This window comes from Pipistrellus hanaki (genome assembly GCF_964339955.1).
Source record: "Pipistrellus hanaki genome assembly, chromosome: 16".
In the NCBI taxonomy this organism is placed as follows: domain Eukaryota; kingdom Metazoa; phylum Chordata; class Mammalia; order Chiroptera; family Vespertilionidae; genus Pipistrellus; species Pipistrellus hanaki.
Window position 1 is genome coordinate 30,059,178 of NC_140518.1, and position 14,678 is coordinate 30,073,855.

Sequence of the window (14,678 nt, forward strand, 5' to 3'; positions counted from 1 at the left end):
CAGTGACCTCTGTAGGAGTCTAGCAGGGTGTCCTGCATATTGTATTTGGGCATTAGGCACCAACTCTGGTGAGCATTATTTTACAGTGAATATTGGTGTGCCTTATTTTAAAGAATGTAATGTCATCGAAGTTGGATTTATAACTCATTAATGGTGATGTGCTTCCATAATTTTAGTATCCAGATTCTCAAAATAAAAGAAGGAAAGAAATAGAAAAAAGTTTTAATAAAAGAGAAAAACCTTGTGCAAAGAAAAATATTATAATCAAAAGCAAAATTAATACTCCATCTGTGGCAGATTTCCTTTAGTAGAAAGTAGAAATTGCTATTTCTTACCACATATAATGATTCCCAGATTCATATTTTCAATTTAGACATCCCACAAAAGGCTTGTCCTGTATTTTCAGCAATCTATAGTTAAGACTTTCTTTTATTTTTGTTTTTCATGTCAAGAGCTACTAGCCCAACCTTATAGTCCACACAAAAAGTTAGCTGAGAGGGTCCCTGTGATTATATATATATATACTAATTTTAAAAGTTCTCATCCATTAAAACAGTAGAAAATATGAACCTATTAGTTCAAGTAAGTATATATACAGGAAATGTTTATTGAATTTATTTTAGCTTTGAAATTTGACTAAAGGGTAAAAGGAATAAGACTTAAAGGCAGTAAATGCTTAGAAGGTGGAAAGAGGTAAAGTGAGGGTAAGGTGCGGTAGGAAAACTTTTCTTAATCTTTGTATTTTTTTTTCTTCCCCTTCCCCCACCCCAATCTTTGTATTATTTTTTAGTTGATGGCAAGAGAAGTATTATTTAGGCTGTCATTCTGACGTTCTTTCACCCCAGACTAGATCTGTTACATGGGAATAGTCCCAAATTGTTATGAGGATTAAATGAGGTAATGAGATGATCTAGCCCTAGCTAGTGTGGCTCACTTGGTTGGGTGTCATCCTCTGCACCGAAAGGTTCGATTCCTGGTCAGAATGGATGCAGGAGGCAACCAATCAATCTCTCTCTCTCTCTCTCCCTTCTACATTCTCTGAAAATCAGTGGGAAAAATATCCTCAGGTGAGGATTAAATAAATAAAACTCAAAATGAGAACAATTAATTCTTTCAAATAACCTGCCACTTCAGAGAATTCGTTGAGATAATTTATATAAAGTGCTTGGAAAGTGCCTAGCACATAGTGAGATCTCAGTAAATGTTAATTGCTTTTTTAATTTATCGTGTTGTTTTTAATTTAAGGTGAACCATTTTAGAAAACCAAATGTAAGTATATATGTGTTTTTATAAATAAAAGTAAAGTGCTCATTAGAACATACATATATTTTAGAAATTCAATAGGAGTTGAAGAAATCATTATTGTTTCTTAAGATGTTTTACTAAAGGATTAAATCTATTTACTGGAAGTTAGCAATTCTAATAACTTAGAGATTTGTCTCTTTAAAGTAACATGTCTTGGTTGTGCTTCTTTTTAAATTTTATTTCTGATGGCAAGTCTAACATATTCAAATCAAAAGCATTACCTAAGGGGCTATATGAGATTAACAACCATAACATTGTAATCTTTTTTTAATTTTTTATTTATTGCTTTGAGAGAGAGAACAAAACATCAATTTATTGTTCTACTTATTTATTCCTTGATTACTTGATTCTTATATGTGCCCTGATGGGGGTTCAAACCCGTAACCTGTTATATTGAGACGATGCTTTAACCAACTGAGCTAACCGGCCAGGGCACACTGTTGTAGTCTTTAAATGGCTGTATTGTAATTGCTTGTTTAATTTTCATCTCCCTTGTTAGGCTATAAACTCAGTGAGGGCAATGATACTCTTGTACACCACTGCATTCCCAGTGCCTAGGACAGTGTCTGCTATTCAGGGTATTTGTTGAAGAATGAACAGTGACTTCCCATGTGAAAACACATGACAAAGGAGAAATGCTGAAAGCTGCCTCATGTAATGAAATATTGAACTTCTGATTCTTTTCCTTGAAACCTGGTTTTTGTAACATGAAAGTAATGTCAGCCTCATGAATTTCATTTTCTCTTTTAATAGTAAGTGAGGCAAAATTTCATGGAAAGGGTCAGACCTCAAAATCTTTACAACCTAGGTTTGAATCCAAGATCTGTGTCAGCAGCTTAACCTCTCCCAACAGTGGAGAATTACAAATTAGGTATTATGTGAGGATTAGTCACATAGTAGCTTCAACAAAAAGTTAGCTTCCTTTTTCTTTTTCTTCTCATAGTACATAATTAAAAGTAATTCAGCTTCTCTTCATTTCAAAGTAATCTCTTTACTGTTATTTGTGTGTGTGTGTGTGTGTGTGTGTGTGTGTTTTTTTTTTTTTTTAATGGGACTAGTAGGCCAGCTTCTATGGGAAACAATTAGAGTAGCAGTCAGGAAACCTAAGGTAGTCCTGGCATTTGTTTATTTATTTATTTATTTATTTATTTATTTATTTTAATTTGTTTTTAATTTCAGAGAGGAAAGGGGAGAGAGAGCAATCAGTGATGAGAGAGAATTATTGATCAGCTGCCTCCTGCACGCCCCCACTGGGGACCCAGCTCGAAATCCAGGCATGTGCCCTGGCTTGGAATCCAACCATGACCTCTGGTTCATCGGTCAATGCTCAACCACTGAGCCACACTGGCCAGGCAGTTTTTTACAGACTGGGAATGTGACCTTGGGTAAATCATTCAACTCTACCCTAAGTTTGTTGTTTTTTATTAAGTGATATTCCCTAGTAATTAATAATATTTGAGAAAGCAGCAAAAGGACTATTTTCTATCCCCTTATAAAGAAGCTTCTAAAATGTCAGTATTACACAGAAAAATTAACTATTAAAACAACATAGAAACACTGTTTTTCTTAGGCACCTAAGGTATCAGAGCTGCCATGCCCCCACCCATACATTACTAGTATAATTGTTCATTTGCATTCACTTTCCTGAAGCAAATTAGTACATTTTGAAATCCATATTTCATGGAGCTACTTAACTAATTGCTGCAATCAGCAGCAAATTATTATAGTAGGGCTGCTAAATCGCTCTGAGGTTGGCATACCATGCACAGTGTGTTTTTTATGGTCATTTTTTTAATGATGAGTTTTAATAGGGAAAAATGGTTAATTTGTTAATATTCTCCTGAAAGCCTAACTTGGGTCCTCTATTTTTTCTTTGCCCAATGGTAACTTAAAAGGCCATGGCAAAGTCACTGACCCAGCCGGTGCACCAGCTGCCGGGAGGCTGTCCTATTTAGAAGGACAGAAAGAGAGAAAGAGCACCCTGTTTTTCCTCTTGTTTGGAGACCCTCATTAAATTACTCAGAAACAATAATCAGATAGCTGCTGTTCAAGTTAATGGCACCTCTGAGTCCCTGTCAAGAGGGCTTTATTTAATGTGCAACAGACCTGGAGTGATGCAGGTGCCTTTCAGGCCCTCATTTAATTTAAGCTGCTTTTGTTGGCATGGCAACTAGTTGAGACATCTGGGAGACATTATGCTGGGGATTGAGACTTCAGAGGATTTCTGCTAGAGCAAAGCAGAAACCTTATTATAAAGTGATCTGTGTGGCTTCTAAATTTCTGCACCTACATTGTTAAGTCTTCACATTCAGGAATTGTATTTTCCAGAGAAATAAATTTGTAAAAGGTCAGCCTGGTTGTTGACTTGTTTTCTATGAAGAAAAAACTGGTTTGCTTGAGAAGTGAAAAATATATTTCCAACTAAAGCTTGTCAAAACATAATCTCTGCTGAGTGGTTATTTTAATCAGTTTGTAAAAATTACACATTTGAAATATTTCAGACTGTTCTATTTAAAAGATACCAGTAAGGGGAAAGCATATCTGCACAAAGATAAACCTAATGGTAAGGGTAGCCTGGCCTGTATGGCTCAGAGGTTGAGAATCAACCTACAACCAGGAAGTCACGGTTCAATTCCCAGTCAGGGCACATGCCCTGGTGTGGGCTCAATCCCCAGGTGGAGGCGTGCAGGAGGCAACCAATCAATGATTTTCATCATTGATGTTTCTATCTCTTCCTTTCCCTTCCTCTCTGAAATTAATAAAAATACAAATTAAAAAAAGACAATTATTTTTAAAATGGTAAAGATAGGCAGGGGCTCTTTGTGGTTTTGCCATAGACTTTCTGGTTAAAATAAGAGTTTGTTACACATATAATACCTGAATTTTAAAAAATGGAAATAAATAAATAAATAATAAAATAAAAATTTCTAAACAAACAAAAAGTTTAATGACTGACCCCCATTCTTCTCTAACCCAGTCTGGCATCTCAAAAAGCAGAGATATGAAAGTAGCACTCTTAAACTCTCCTTTCTTAAATATTGTAACAGGAAATTGAATGAAAGGTTTTAAGTTCACTGATCCTGAGCACAGAGACATGGAGATCTAGTCATTTGTGTTTAGCAGAGGGAATACCTCCTGGTTTATATTTTGGGAAATAAAAATTAAAATTTTTTGTGAGAAATTAAGCACATAGGTATGTGGTTTTAATGTAGAAGAATTGACTTATCATGCTCTATATTTTAAACACTTCACTTTTCAATTTTTTGATATTTGGTAATACTTGTGTTAGGTTGAACCATATTTTTGTTGGTCAAAATGGTCCCATATTGTCCATTCAAATCCAGTAGGTCAGCAACACCCTGATCAGGAAATAATATTTTGTAAAAAATGGCAAATAAAATGTATTTTTTTTCTGAAATGAATAATTACTTTTTAAATATCTGTTAAGAATAGAACCATGCCAACCAGACAATGTTTTCTTTTTCCCCTTTCTTTGAGAATATAGTCACTGTCAGAAGAAAGCATATGACATTATTTTGTACTTATTCTCTGTTTTGGTTCATGTATCACTTTATTTCTTTTATAAATCAAAACAAGATTTTTCCAGGACCAGCACTATGAATTCAAACTGATAACTTGAAAATTAAGGAGTTTTGTCTCTGCTGCTTGCATGCATACCAAATGTGTCTACTGACAGTAAAGATTCTGGCATCATAAGTTGGCTGCCAGTTTTGTGGATATGGGAGACAGAATAGAATAGAATCTGCTCTTCACTTCAATGCAATAAATTTTCAATCCTGGCAGGAATAAAAAATTGTCAATTAACCCAGCAGACATGACTGACATCCCACAGTGCTTCATACTCTACTCTATTTAGGATTTCCCCCCCTGAATAAAACCTCAAGTGACAACACAATACAGTGATGGCAGTTGTGAAGTGTTTCTGGTTTGGTTTTGTTGCTTTGTTTTTGACTTGGGTAATATTTCTTTGTCATTGTCCCTTGAGATTCCTGGAACCAACTCAAGAATATTGGTACCTGATTAAAGCTTAATGGTACCAAGGGAAGATTTTTCCTGACGCTATCCTATGATTACAATTCTAGAGGGAAATTTTTTTCACTACAGGGTTAATATTCTTAATTTGTAAAGCACTCTTACAAATAAAAATTATCACCCCAGTAGAAAATTGAGCAAAAGACAAGAATAATTCTCTCTCTCTCTCTCTCTCTCTCTCTCTCACACACACACACACACACACACACACACACACACTCTTTTACTTTTTTTCTCTCATGCATATGTGGCCAATAAACATGTAATCAGTTTTTAACGTGAAAACATGGTTGATAAAACATATTCTTACTGCCAGTCCTTCCTGCAGAGCCCATAAAATGTCAGTAAAGGATTAAAAATTGCAAGAGGCAGAAGCCTGTGCCAGCAATAGTGAGAACCCAACAACAGGTTGGTTCTTGTTATAGAATATCAGAACAGCTCAGAAATTGGAAACATCTGGTATCTCAGAAAGTAGAGATGCAGGTAGGCCTAAATTCAGAATTGGTTGCAAGCCACTGTAAAGTAATAAGTTTAAATCTTAGAGTGGCTAGAACCTACTAGGTGCTCAGTAGTGCATTCACTCAATAGATGCAGGCATTGTTTCTGAGAGTTTGGGATAGATATGAATGAAATTGATAGAGTTAGAAACATCAGTGATGAGAGAGAAACATCGATCAGCTGCCTCCTGCACACCTGCTGAGGATGTGCCCACAACCAAGGTACATCCCCTTGACTGGAATCGAACCCGGGACCCTTCAGTCTACAGGCCGACACTCCACTGAGCCAAACTGGTTAGGGCTGGTTTATGTTTTTCCTATATTTTTATCATTGTTTTTGAGTGTATTTCTACTTAAAAAAATTTTTTTGAAAAGTTAGCCGTATTATGCCAGCAGCTTCATATATCTCATATTTACCATGTCTTTTGATTGCACCATTTTCTCCTGTGCTTGATTTAATCTTGTGTTGTTTTATTCATCATGGCCCCTAAACATACAAAATCTACTGCTAATGTTGCTACTAACAGACTATGTTGAGTGATTGACTTGGAAATGAAATTAAAAGTGATTCAGGACTTTTCCACAAAGATGGAAAATCAGATGGTTATTGGTCAGTCAAGCATGCCCCATTCCACCATAGTTATGATCTTGAAGAACAAAGTGATGGAAGCTGTTGAAGGATCTGCTTCATTGAAGGCATCAAGACCAAAAAAAATTTGAGAAGAGCCTATATCAAACATGGAGAAACTTCTAGTGACCTACATTGATGACCAAGCACAGAAGCATGTCTTTATAACCCCCATAGCAATCATGGCCAAAGCAAAAGGCTGGACTTGACTACAATATTGAATTTACTAACTCTGGGTGGTTTAAATGATCAGAGAATTGTTATTCATTACATCATGTGAAAGTGATTGGTGCATTGCAAATGCTGATGTGAAGAATTTTTGAAAATTCTAGATAAGTGATTGAGGAGGAAGATTACTTTCCAGAACAAATACAGCTTATAAGCAAATCTATGATGGAAAAAAGCAATCAAGCAAACCACCATGGACATAGTTCCGAACAGAATAACGCTTCCTCAAGAAGAACCTCAGGCAGGTCCTTCAGAAGGTATTTTAGAAAACAATGTTATCAGAGGAGATGACCACTTCATGCATGTTACTGCCCCTGAAGACTTTTCAATGGGATACAGTGTGGAAGTGGAAAATAGTGACATCAGTTATCCTGATCAGTATAGGCCTAAGCTAAAAATGAAAAATTTTTAATAGTAAAGCTTATCCTATATAATAAAACCCTAGTATGCAAATTGACCAAATGGTGGAACAACCAGTTGATGCGCACTGATCTCCAGGGGGCAGATGCTCAATGCAGGAGCTGACCCCTGGTGGTCAGTGTGCTCCCACAGGGAGAGAATTGCTCAGCCAGAAGCCAGGCTCATGGCTGGTGAGCACAGCGGCAGTGGTGGACACCTCTTCCACCTCCACAGCAGCACTAAGGAGCAGCAAGCAGGTGGGCGGTGTGGAGCGAGGGGTCCCGGACTGTGAGAGGGCACAAGCCAGGCTGAGGGACCCCCCTCACTCCCCCCCTCGCCTCCCTTCCCCCATTGTATGAATGTGCACTGGGCCTCTACTAGTCTGAGAATATAAAGAAAAATATTTTGGTGCAATTGTACCATGTGTTTAAGCTAAGTGTTGTTACAATAGAGGTGAAAAGCTTTAAAAATTTAAGTTTAGCCGAAACCGGTTTGACTCAGTGGATAGAGCATCGGCCTGCGGACTGAAAGGTCCCGGTTCGATTCCGGTCAAGGGCATGTACCTTGGTTGCAGGCACATCCCCAGTTGGGGCTGTGCAGGAGGCAGCTGATTGATGATTCTCTCTCATCGATGTTTCTAACTCTCTATCCCTCTCTTCCTCTCTGTAAAAAGTCAATAAAATATATATTTTTTAAAGAAAAAAAATTTAAGTTTATAAAGTAAAAAAGTTATAAGCTACAGTTACTTTATTATTGAAGAAAGAAAAATATTTTTTGGCAAATTTGGTATAGCCTTAGTGTCCATTACTCTCCCAGAGCAATTTCCAGTCCTACAGGCTCCATGCATGGTAAATGTCCTATGCAGATGTACTTTTTTTTTTTTTTTAATCTTTTACACCATATTTTTACTGTACCCTTTCTCTGGTTTAAATGCACAAATACTTACCATTGTGTGACAGTTGCCAACAGTATTCGGTACATGCTGTAAAGGTTTGTAGCCTAGGAGCAGTAGGCTATACCATCTAGGTTTGTGTAAGTACACTCTGTGATGCTCACACAATGATGAAATCACTTAATGATGCCTTTCTTAGAACATATTCCCATCAATAACGGATGCATTATTTTACTTAAATCATAAAACTCAAAGTGAGTTCTTGACTGCAGGCAGACTGAGACATGAATCTGTCCTATTTTGGATATACCAAAAGACCTTACCTTTGCAAGAGCTCTGAATTCCACATCTTCATTGTTCCACAGGCTCCCGCCTTGGATTATCTGCTGTGTGTTCATTTGAGCAAAACCCTGAGAATATAGCAGAATATAAAGCATGGGAAGCTTGAATTTTAATAAGGAAGACATAAATATATTAAAAAGTTAAATAAGAGAATTTAAGATTGCATGACAACTTCAATTTGAAATAACCATTTTACACATTTTTAGGAGTACTATACTTAAAAATGACAGTTGAGCCGGGACCGGTTTGGCTCAATGGATAGAGCGTCGGCTTGGGGACTGAAGGGCCCCGGGTTCGATTCCGGTCAAGGGCATGTACCTTGGTTGCGGGCATATCCCCAGTGGCGGGTGTGCAAGAGGCAGCTGATCGATGACTCTCTCTCATTGATGTTTCTAGCTATCTCTCTCCCTTCCTCTCTGTACAAAAATCAATAAAATATATTTAAAAAAATAAAAATGACAGTTGATAAGTAGGTCATCATCTTTTCCATTGGTGACATGGTAGCCTAGGGTGAGACTACCAACTCTCTCATTTGAAATAGATTCTAAGTCTGGTCTTCACACTCTTCCTGGCCTGGCTGTAATTTAACCCTTTGCACTCCGCTGTCCCCTCTCAGGGGACATCGGAATTCTAGCATATCACTCGGATGTCCCCTCTCAGGGGACATTGCAGTTTATTAGTGATTACAGGGAATTGAGTTAATTCAACGCACGTTTCCGCCGTTAGCGTCGAGTAGCTGGTAGCCAATGTCCAGAATGGTTCGGAGTGCAAAGGGTTAAAATGTTTACCCTTATTTTTCCTCTTTTATAATGATTATAGGGAAGTCACTTGGTGGTTGTGCTAACTTTTAAACAGTAAATTCTTAAAGTTTTGCAATGTCTTATCTTCTGAGGGCCGGGTTCTCACCTCTGTTATGTTGTCCAGAAACTTTCTTTTCCTAAGCTTTTACTAGCCTTAAAAATAGAAGTTATTTTGACCTGGAGCCCACTTTGAGGGAATTGGGGGCTGAATTCTCTGAACTCTCCTTAACTTAATGCCTCAAGATATGTTGTCACAGAATTGATGCAGAGTGACCTACATAAAATTATCGTGTCTCCTCAACCACTCAGCTCAGATCATGTCAAAGTTTTTCTTTATCAGATTTTGCGAGGTAAGATTTTCTTTATCAAGAAAAAGATAGTGTCACTGTGTAAATGAAATGTTTTACTTTTCATTTGACCTTTAATCTGACCTTCCAATGTTTTCTTTTTTCCTAAAAACTTTTTCTTTTGACCAAGGTCTAGTTAATAATCTCTATACTTGATGTTAAATAAGAGGCTTTTAAGGATAGCCAAGTGGTTCTTATTTTTAGTGATGGAATAGAGTGCCCTGTCTAATTTATTAGGCAGTTGAGTAGGTCAGTCTATACAGGTGAATAAGCAGGATGGTTTGTTAAGCAGCAGTGGTTTAGTACGAGATGACTACTAGTAAAATGAGAAGTCACTGTGTGTTCCCTATGGATGTCATCCTTTCTTTAAGCCAGTTTTAGGTGGTCCTGATCAGAATGTTGGCTGAATCCAACTCTAGGAAAACAAAATTATTATTAAAGTGAAAGCATGGAGGAGACTGATAGAAACAGCCAACTAAATTATTCTCAGTTCTGGTTTATTAAAGAGCAAGGACTTGATAGAGAAGCGATTTGGGCTAACAGTGTTGGAGTTTTCTCTGGCCATGAGGTGCGTGCTTCAGAATTTTTGCTATTACAAATTGAGAATTGTTTAAAGCTGAAACAGCTTTCTGACCTAAAAAATACTCCCCCACTTCCCACTGCCAAGATTCATGGAATTAAGACATTCTTTATAAGATTGAAAAGCATCAGCCAAAACATATGCACAATATTAAAACTAAAAAGCCCACCTTCTATAGTTGTGTGTTGCTATTCAGCAGAGGGTGGAGAGGGGAGATATTGGAACTTTTTTATTCTTGTAAAAAATGTGATTTGCTATATTTTATTCAAAAGACAAGCCTTAAAGTTATGACCTTTTTCTGGCAGTGCTAAAACTCCCTGTCTTTTAAAGTGTAGTTTATTACCCTCTGGATTCTCAGGGGTAGAGATACTACCAACAAACCTGGGCAAGTTTCTAAATTTTGTTGCTTCAGTGAGTGTCCTGGGAAAGTCCTGAGAAAGACTCCCTGTTGGTTGATGGGAAGTATTTTGTTGGAGCATGCTCAGAATCACAGGCTGGGGGTCATCAATAGGAAAACCCCAATAGCCATACTTAGAGTAACTTAAGGATAATTGTCAGCATTTGGGCCAGAAAAGCTTATCTATACAAAGCTAAATAATCTTTTGAATTGTAGGTATTATCTCTAGATTATATAAACCTTTTATGACTATTTTACTGTAGCAAAATTATATTTTTTTGAGCTAAGACTAAATCAAGCTTTTTAATCATGATCACTCCGCAGTTAGGGAACCATTTAAAATCCTGTATTCTCTGTTTCTATGGTTGAATAAAAGGAATTAAATATCTGCACTTAAATCTGCTTGTTATTTCAGGTTTGAAATATCTCCATTCAGCTGGCATTTTACATCGAGACATTAAGCCAGGGAATCTCCTTGTGAACAGCAACTGTGTTCTAAAGGTAGCTTTTCCGTTTATTTAAATATCTGAGAAAAACATCAGAATGTCAAGGCAGATTTAAGAAAAATACGTTTTTCTGAAAGAAATCCTTATTATTTTCATCACTTAACCAAAAATTAAAGAACCCAGTTTTCTCTAGTGATATCTCTAGTCATGGCTATTGTAACTAATTTGTAGTATTGCCTCGGTTTCTTCATGATACTTTGCATATGTTTTGGAAAACCTGAAATTGGAATTACAGTGGAACTAAAATATTATAATAGAGAAGGTGATTTCTTTTCAGATTATTCCATTATTAAAGGAAGTATATATCAGAAGAAATACCGAAAGACCAGTAAGATTCTATTTATATGAAAATGAAGTATGACTTTTTTAAGAAAACTGTGTTTTTACACAGCTAACATTTTTATATGCTGTTAGAGGTAGCAAAATAGGAAAGTGGAAACATTTAAAAGTGAAAACACTAAGCTAGAAAGGGGTCAAGTGTTTATCTGTTAATACATATACAGTGTTCTCTTCTGAAGGAGAATTGCTTATGGGATTAGTTAGCCCAAATTTTTCATATGTTAATTACATTTTTACTTTTCCTCTAATACCACCTCCTCCCCATTGTCTTTGTTAGTGACTCACAAATAGCAAAACCCACATATGTGCATTTCCCCATCACTAATGAAGATATATATTAGCAGAACTCCTAAAAAGTGAGAGATCCACCATATTTTCCCCCATCATAGGAATTACAGATAAGGGTCTTCCTGGGGCTGTGTCATCTCTGTGTGAGAAAATTAAAATTCCACTTATTTTATGAGTAATGACAGTATTTATGGTGCTTCACCTACAATAGATGTAAAAATCTTAACATTTTAACTGACATATGAAAAAGAAAAATTTTTAAAGTGTTTTCTACTTTATTTTTTTTTTAATACATTTTATTTTTTACAGAGAGGAAGGGAGAGAGATAGAGGGCTAGAAACGTCTGTGAGAGAGAAACATCGACCAGCTGCCTCTTGCACACCCCCTACCGGGGATGTGCCCGCAACCAATGTACATGCCCTTGACCGGAATCGAACCTGGGACCTTTCAGTCCGCAGACCGACGCTCTACCACTGAGCCAAACTGGTTTCGGCAAAATGTTTTCTACTTTAATCAACAGGGGAGAGGAGACAGGTGAAAAAAGTGAAGGGTATTAAGAAGTACAGATTTCCAAGTTAAAAATAAATACAGATTTCCAGACTATCATTATTGCTTAGCTTGTTTGTAGATAAACTAAATATTAAAGCCAAATATATGTGAATTTCACTTTTTATTTTAAGTGCTGTCTTTCCACTGTATGCCAGTTTTCTTTAAAAACTGGTGTGTTATGCTGCTTTTGAATAAAAATTTTCTCTTCATACAGTTTCAAGAACTTTGTTCCTGTTTTGACCCTAGAAAGCTAAAAATCTATTTTTCATATTTTATCTGAAAACAGCTAAAGTTGTAGTTTGGTCTTTTGTTTCCACAAAGAAATTAATTATCCCCAAAATTCCTTGAAGTAAATATTCCATCATAGGTCATTGGGTTCATTCCCCTGCTACCTATCCCCATTCAAAAACTAAAAGTGTGTATAAACCTTATAGTCAGGAATTCTTTGTTCTATTCAGACCAAGTCAGTTTTATGACAACTTAGCCAGTTTCTTAGTTCAGTTTCTGTTGGGAGAATTTCACAGAGCATTTTGTGTTTTAGCTGTCATGCTTGATGCCATTAACTGCTTGAGGTCCATTTTCCAAATTGTCTGTTATGGTATTGTAACCTCTGGCTACATGAATAAGTAACTAAAGGAAAATGTCATTTATGCATAAACAACACAAATTGAAATTTTTCTCTGCTCCCTTGATTTGTCTCAGTGGCCTACTTTTAAAAACCATAGTAGAATGAAGGCTCTCTCTTCTCAAATGTACAAATTCATCAAAAATATTATGGTAAAATATTTTTTATTTTTAAAACAATTTTTAATTGATTTTTTTAGAGAGAAAGGAAGGGAGAGGAAGAGAGAAAATGATGTGAGAGCGAAACATTGATTGGCTGCCTCTTGCACGCCCTCTACTGGGAATCAAGCCTGAAACCTGGGCATGTGCTCTGACCAGACATTGAACCTGCAACCTTTCAGGGCACAGGACCATGCCCAGCCAAATGAGCCACACTGGCCAGGGCATGATAAAACATTTATTTTAAATTAAATTAGTATCTTCTCATTATGATTTATTTTGTTTCCTGTTAAGCACAAAATGGATAATTTTGCTGGAAATCTCAAATATCTTTTTGGTTATCTGATCATATAAACTTTTTACTTTGATGTAGCTTGTATTCCAGATAAATTGCCAAAAATGACTCCATATGTTTTGTTTAAAAACATTCTTACTGATTTTTTTAGAGAAGGGGAGAGAGAATGATAAACATTAATGTGAGAGCGAAACACCAATCATCTGTCTCCCCACGCTCCCCAGTGGGGGAGCAAGCCTGAAACCCGGACATGAGCCCTGACCAGGAATCGAACTGGCCACCTCTCAGTGCACAGGAAAACGCCCAACCAACTGAGCCACACTGGCTAGGGCTCCAGACTGATGTTTTTACCAAAGGACTTGCTTTATAACAGAAAACACTTCTTATTGGGTGGGTGGTGGAGTGTTTGTTTCTTAAATGTGAGTATAAAAAAGATATAGGGAAGTGGAAATACGTTCTTTGCTTCTGTTTTGTTTTTTAAAATATGCTAAAAATTCATGGCCAACTAATAGAGTTTTTAAAATTACGTGTTATTGAACACTAGCCTATGTAGTATTTGAATATCCCCATGTACAAATACGAATTCATTTGATAGGACCAGACATAATAAATTGAAGACAGAAAGAGAGAATTGCCAAAAATTAGGTGTAAAATTTGTTTCCATTGAAGTAGTGGTATTTTATTTTTTTTAAATAAGATCATATGCAAGGACCTCAACTTAGAAAACAGACAAAAAGTGTTATTTTGTCATTTAAAATATTGACTCATAAGGTTAATAAATGAGAACACTGGAGCTTAGATGGCCATTACTCTCTTAATCCTCAATGCTCCCATTGTTTGTTTTGGTTGCCTGGTATCAAGAAAATCTTAATTTCTAAAAGTAAGCAGAAGTTGCTGGCATTGCAACTATTTACTAACAGCTCACCTTGCAATCTCAGCATACTGAGAAAAGAGAAAACAAAAAAGATTTATTTTTAGGTCTGCATATTTATTAACCAGTCTTTCTCATTTACTGTTATGTCTCCAGGTTCTAGGATACTGCCTAAAACATACAGGCACTCAATTAAATATTTATGGCATGAAGAAACGAATGAATCTAGTAGTACTGGTATACAGTTTACTGCATTTTTACATGTTCACACATTTGAGTATACATTAGTCTTTTAAATAGATACACGTGAAGTTTAAGTATAGTGGTTATGGAACTCCTGAAATACCTCCTGCAAACTATATTTAGCAGGATTCAATTTGAAACCTATAAGCTTTAAAGAAATTTTACTACATATATTCCATAATGATAGTGAACGGAGCTCAGGAAGTCTTCAGGTTATACTTTTTTAAAATAATGTCTTCCTCCATAAGCCAGCCTTGAAAATAGATAACTTAGCTTCTGTATTAAACTAGATAAACACACTCAGCTGGTTTTTGTTGTTGTTGTTGTTTTCAACTG

General features: G+C 36.3%; 1 protein-coding gene across 2 annotated transcripts in view; it reads left to right on the forward strand.

The window, feature by feature from the left end:
• The window catches only part of NLK (nemo like kinase), a 119,545-nt gene that overhangs the window by 83,586 nt on the left and 21,281 nt on the right, over nucleotides 1–14,678 (forward strand). For both annotated transcript variants that reach the window (XR_014793006.1, XM_084862197.1), the window contains exons 4-5: nucleotides 9,388–9,494; nucleotides 10,884–10,969. Coding sequence is in view for 1 of the 2 variants with exons in the window: in XM_084862197.1 (XP_084718323.1) it covers nucleotides 9,388–9,494; nucleotides 10,884–10,969 (193 nt within the window). In the remaining variant the exon portion in view is untranslated. The remainder of the gene's footprint in view (nucleotides 1–9,387; nucleotides 9,495–10,883; nucleotides 10,970–14,678) is intronic.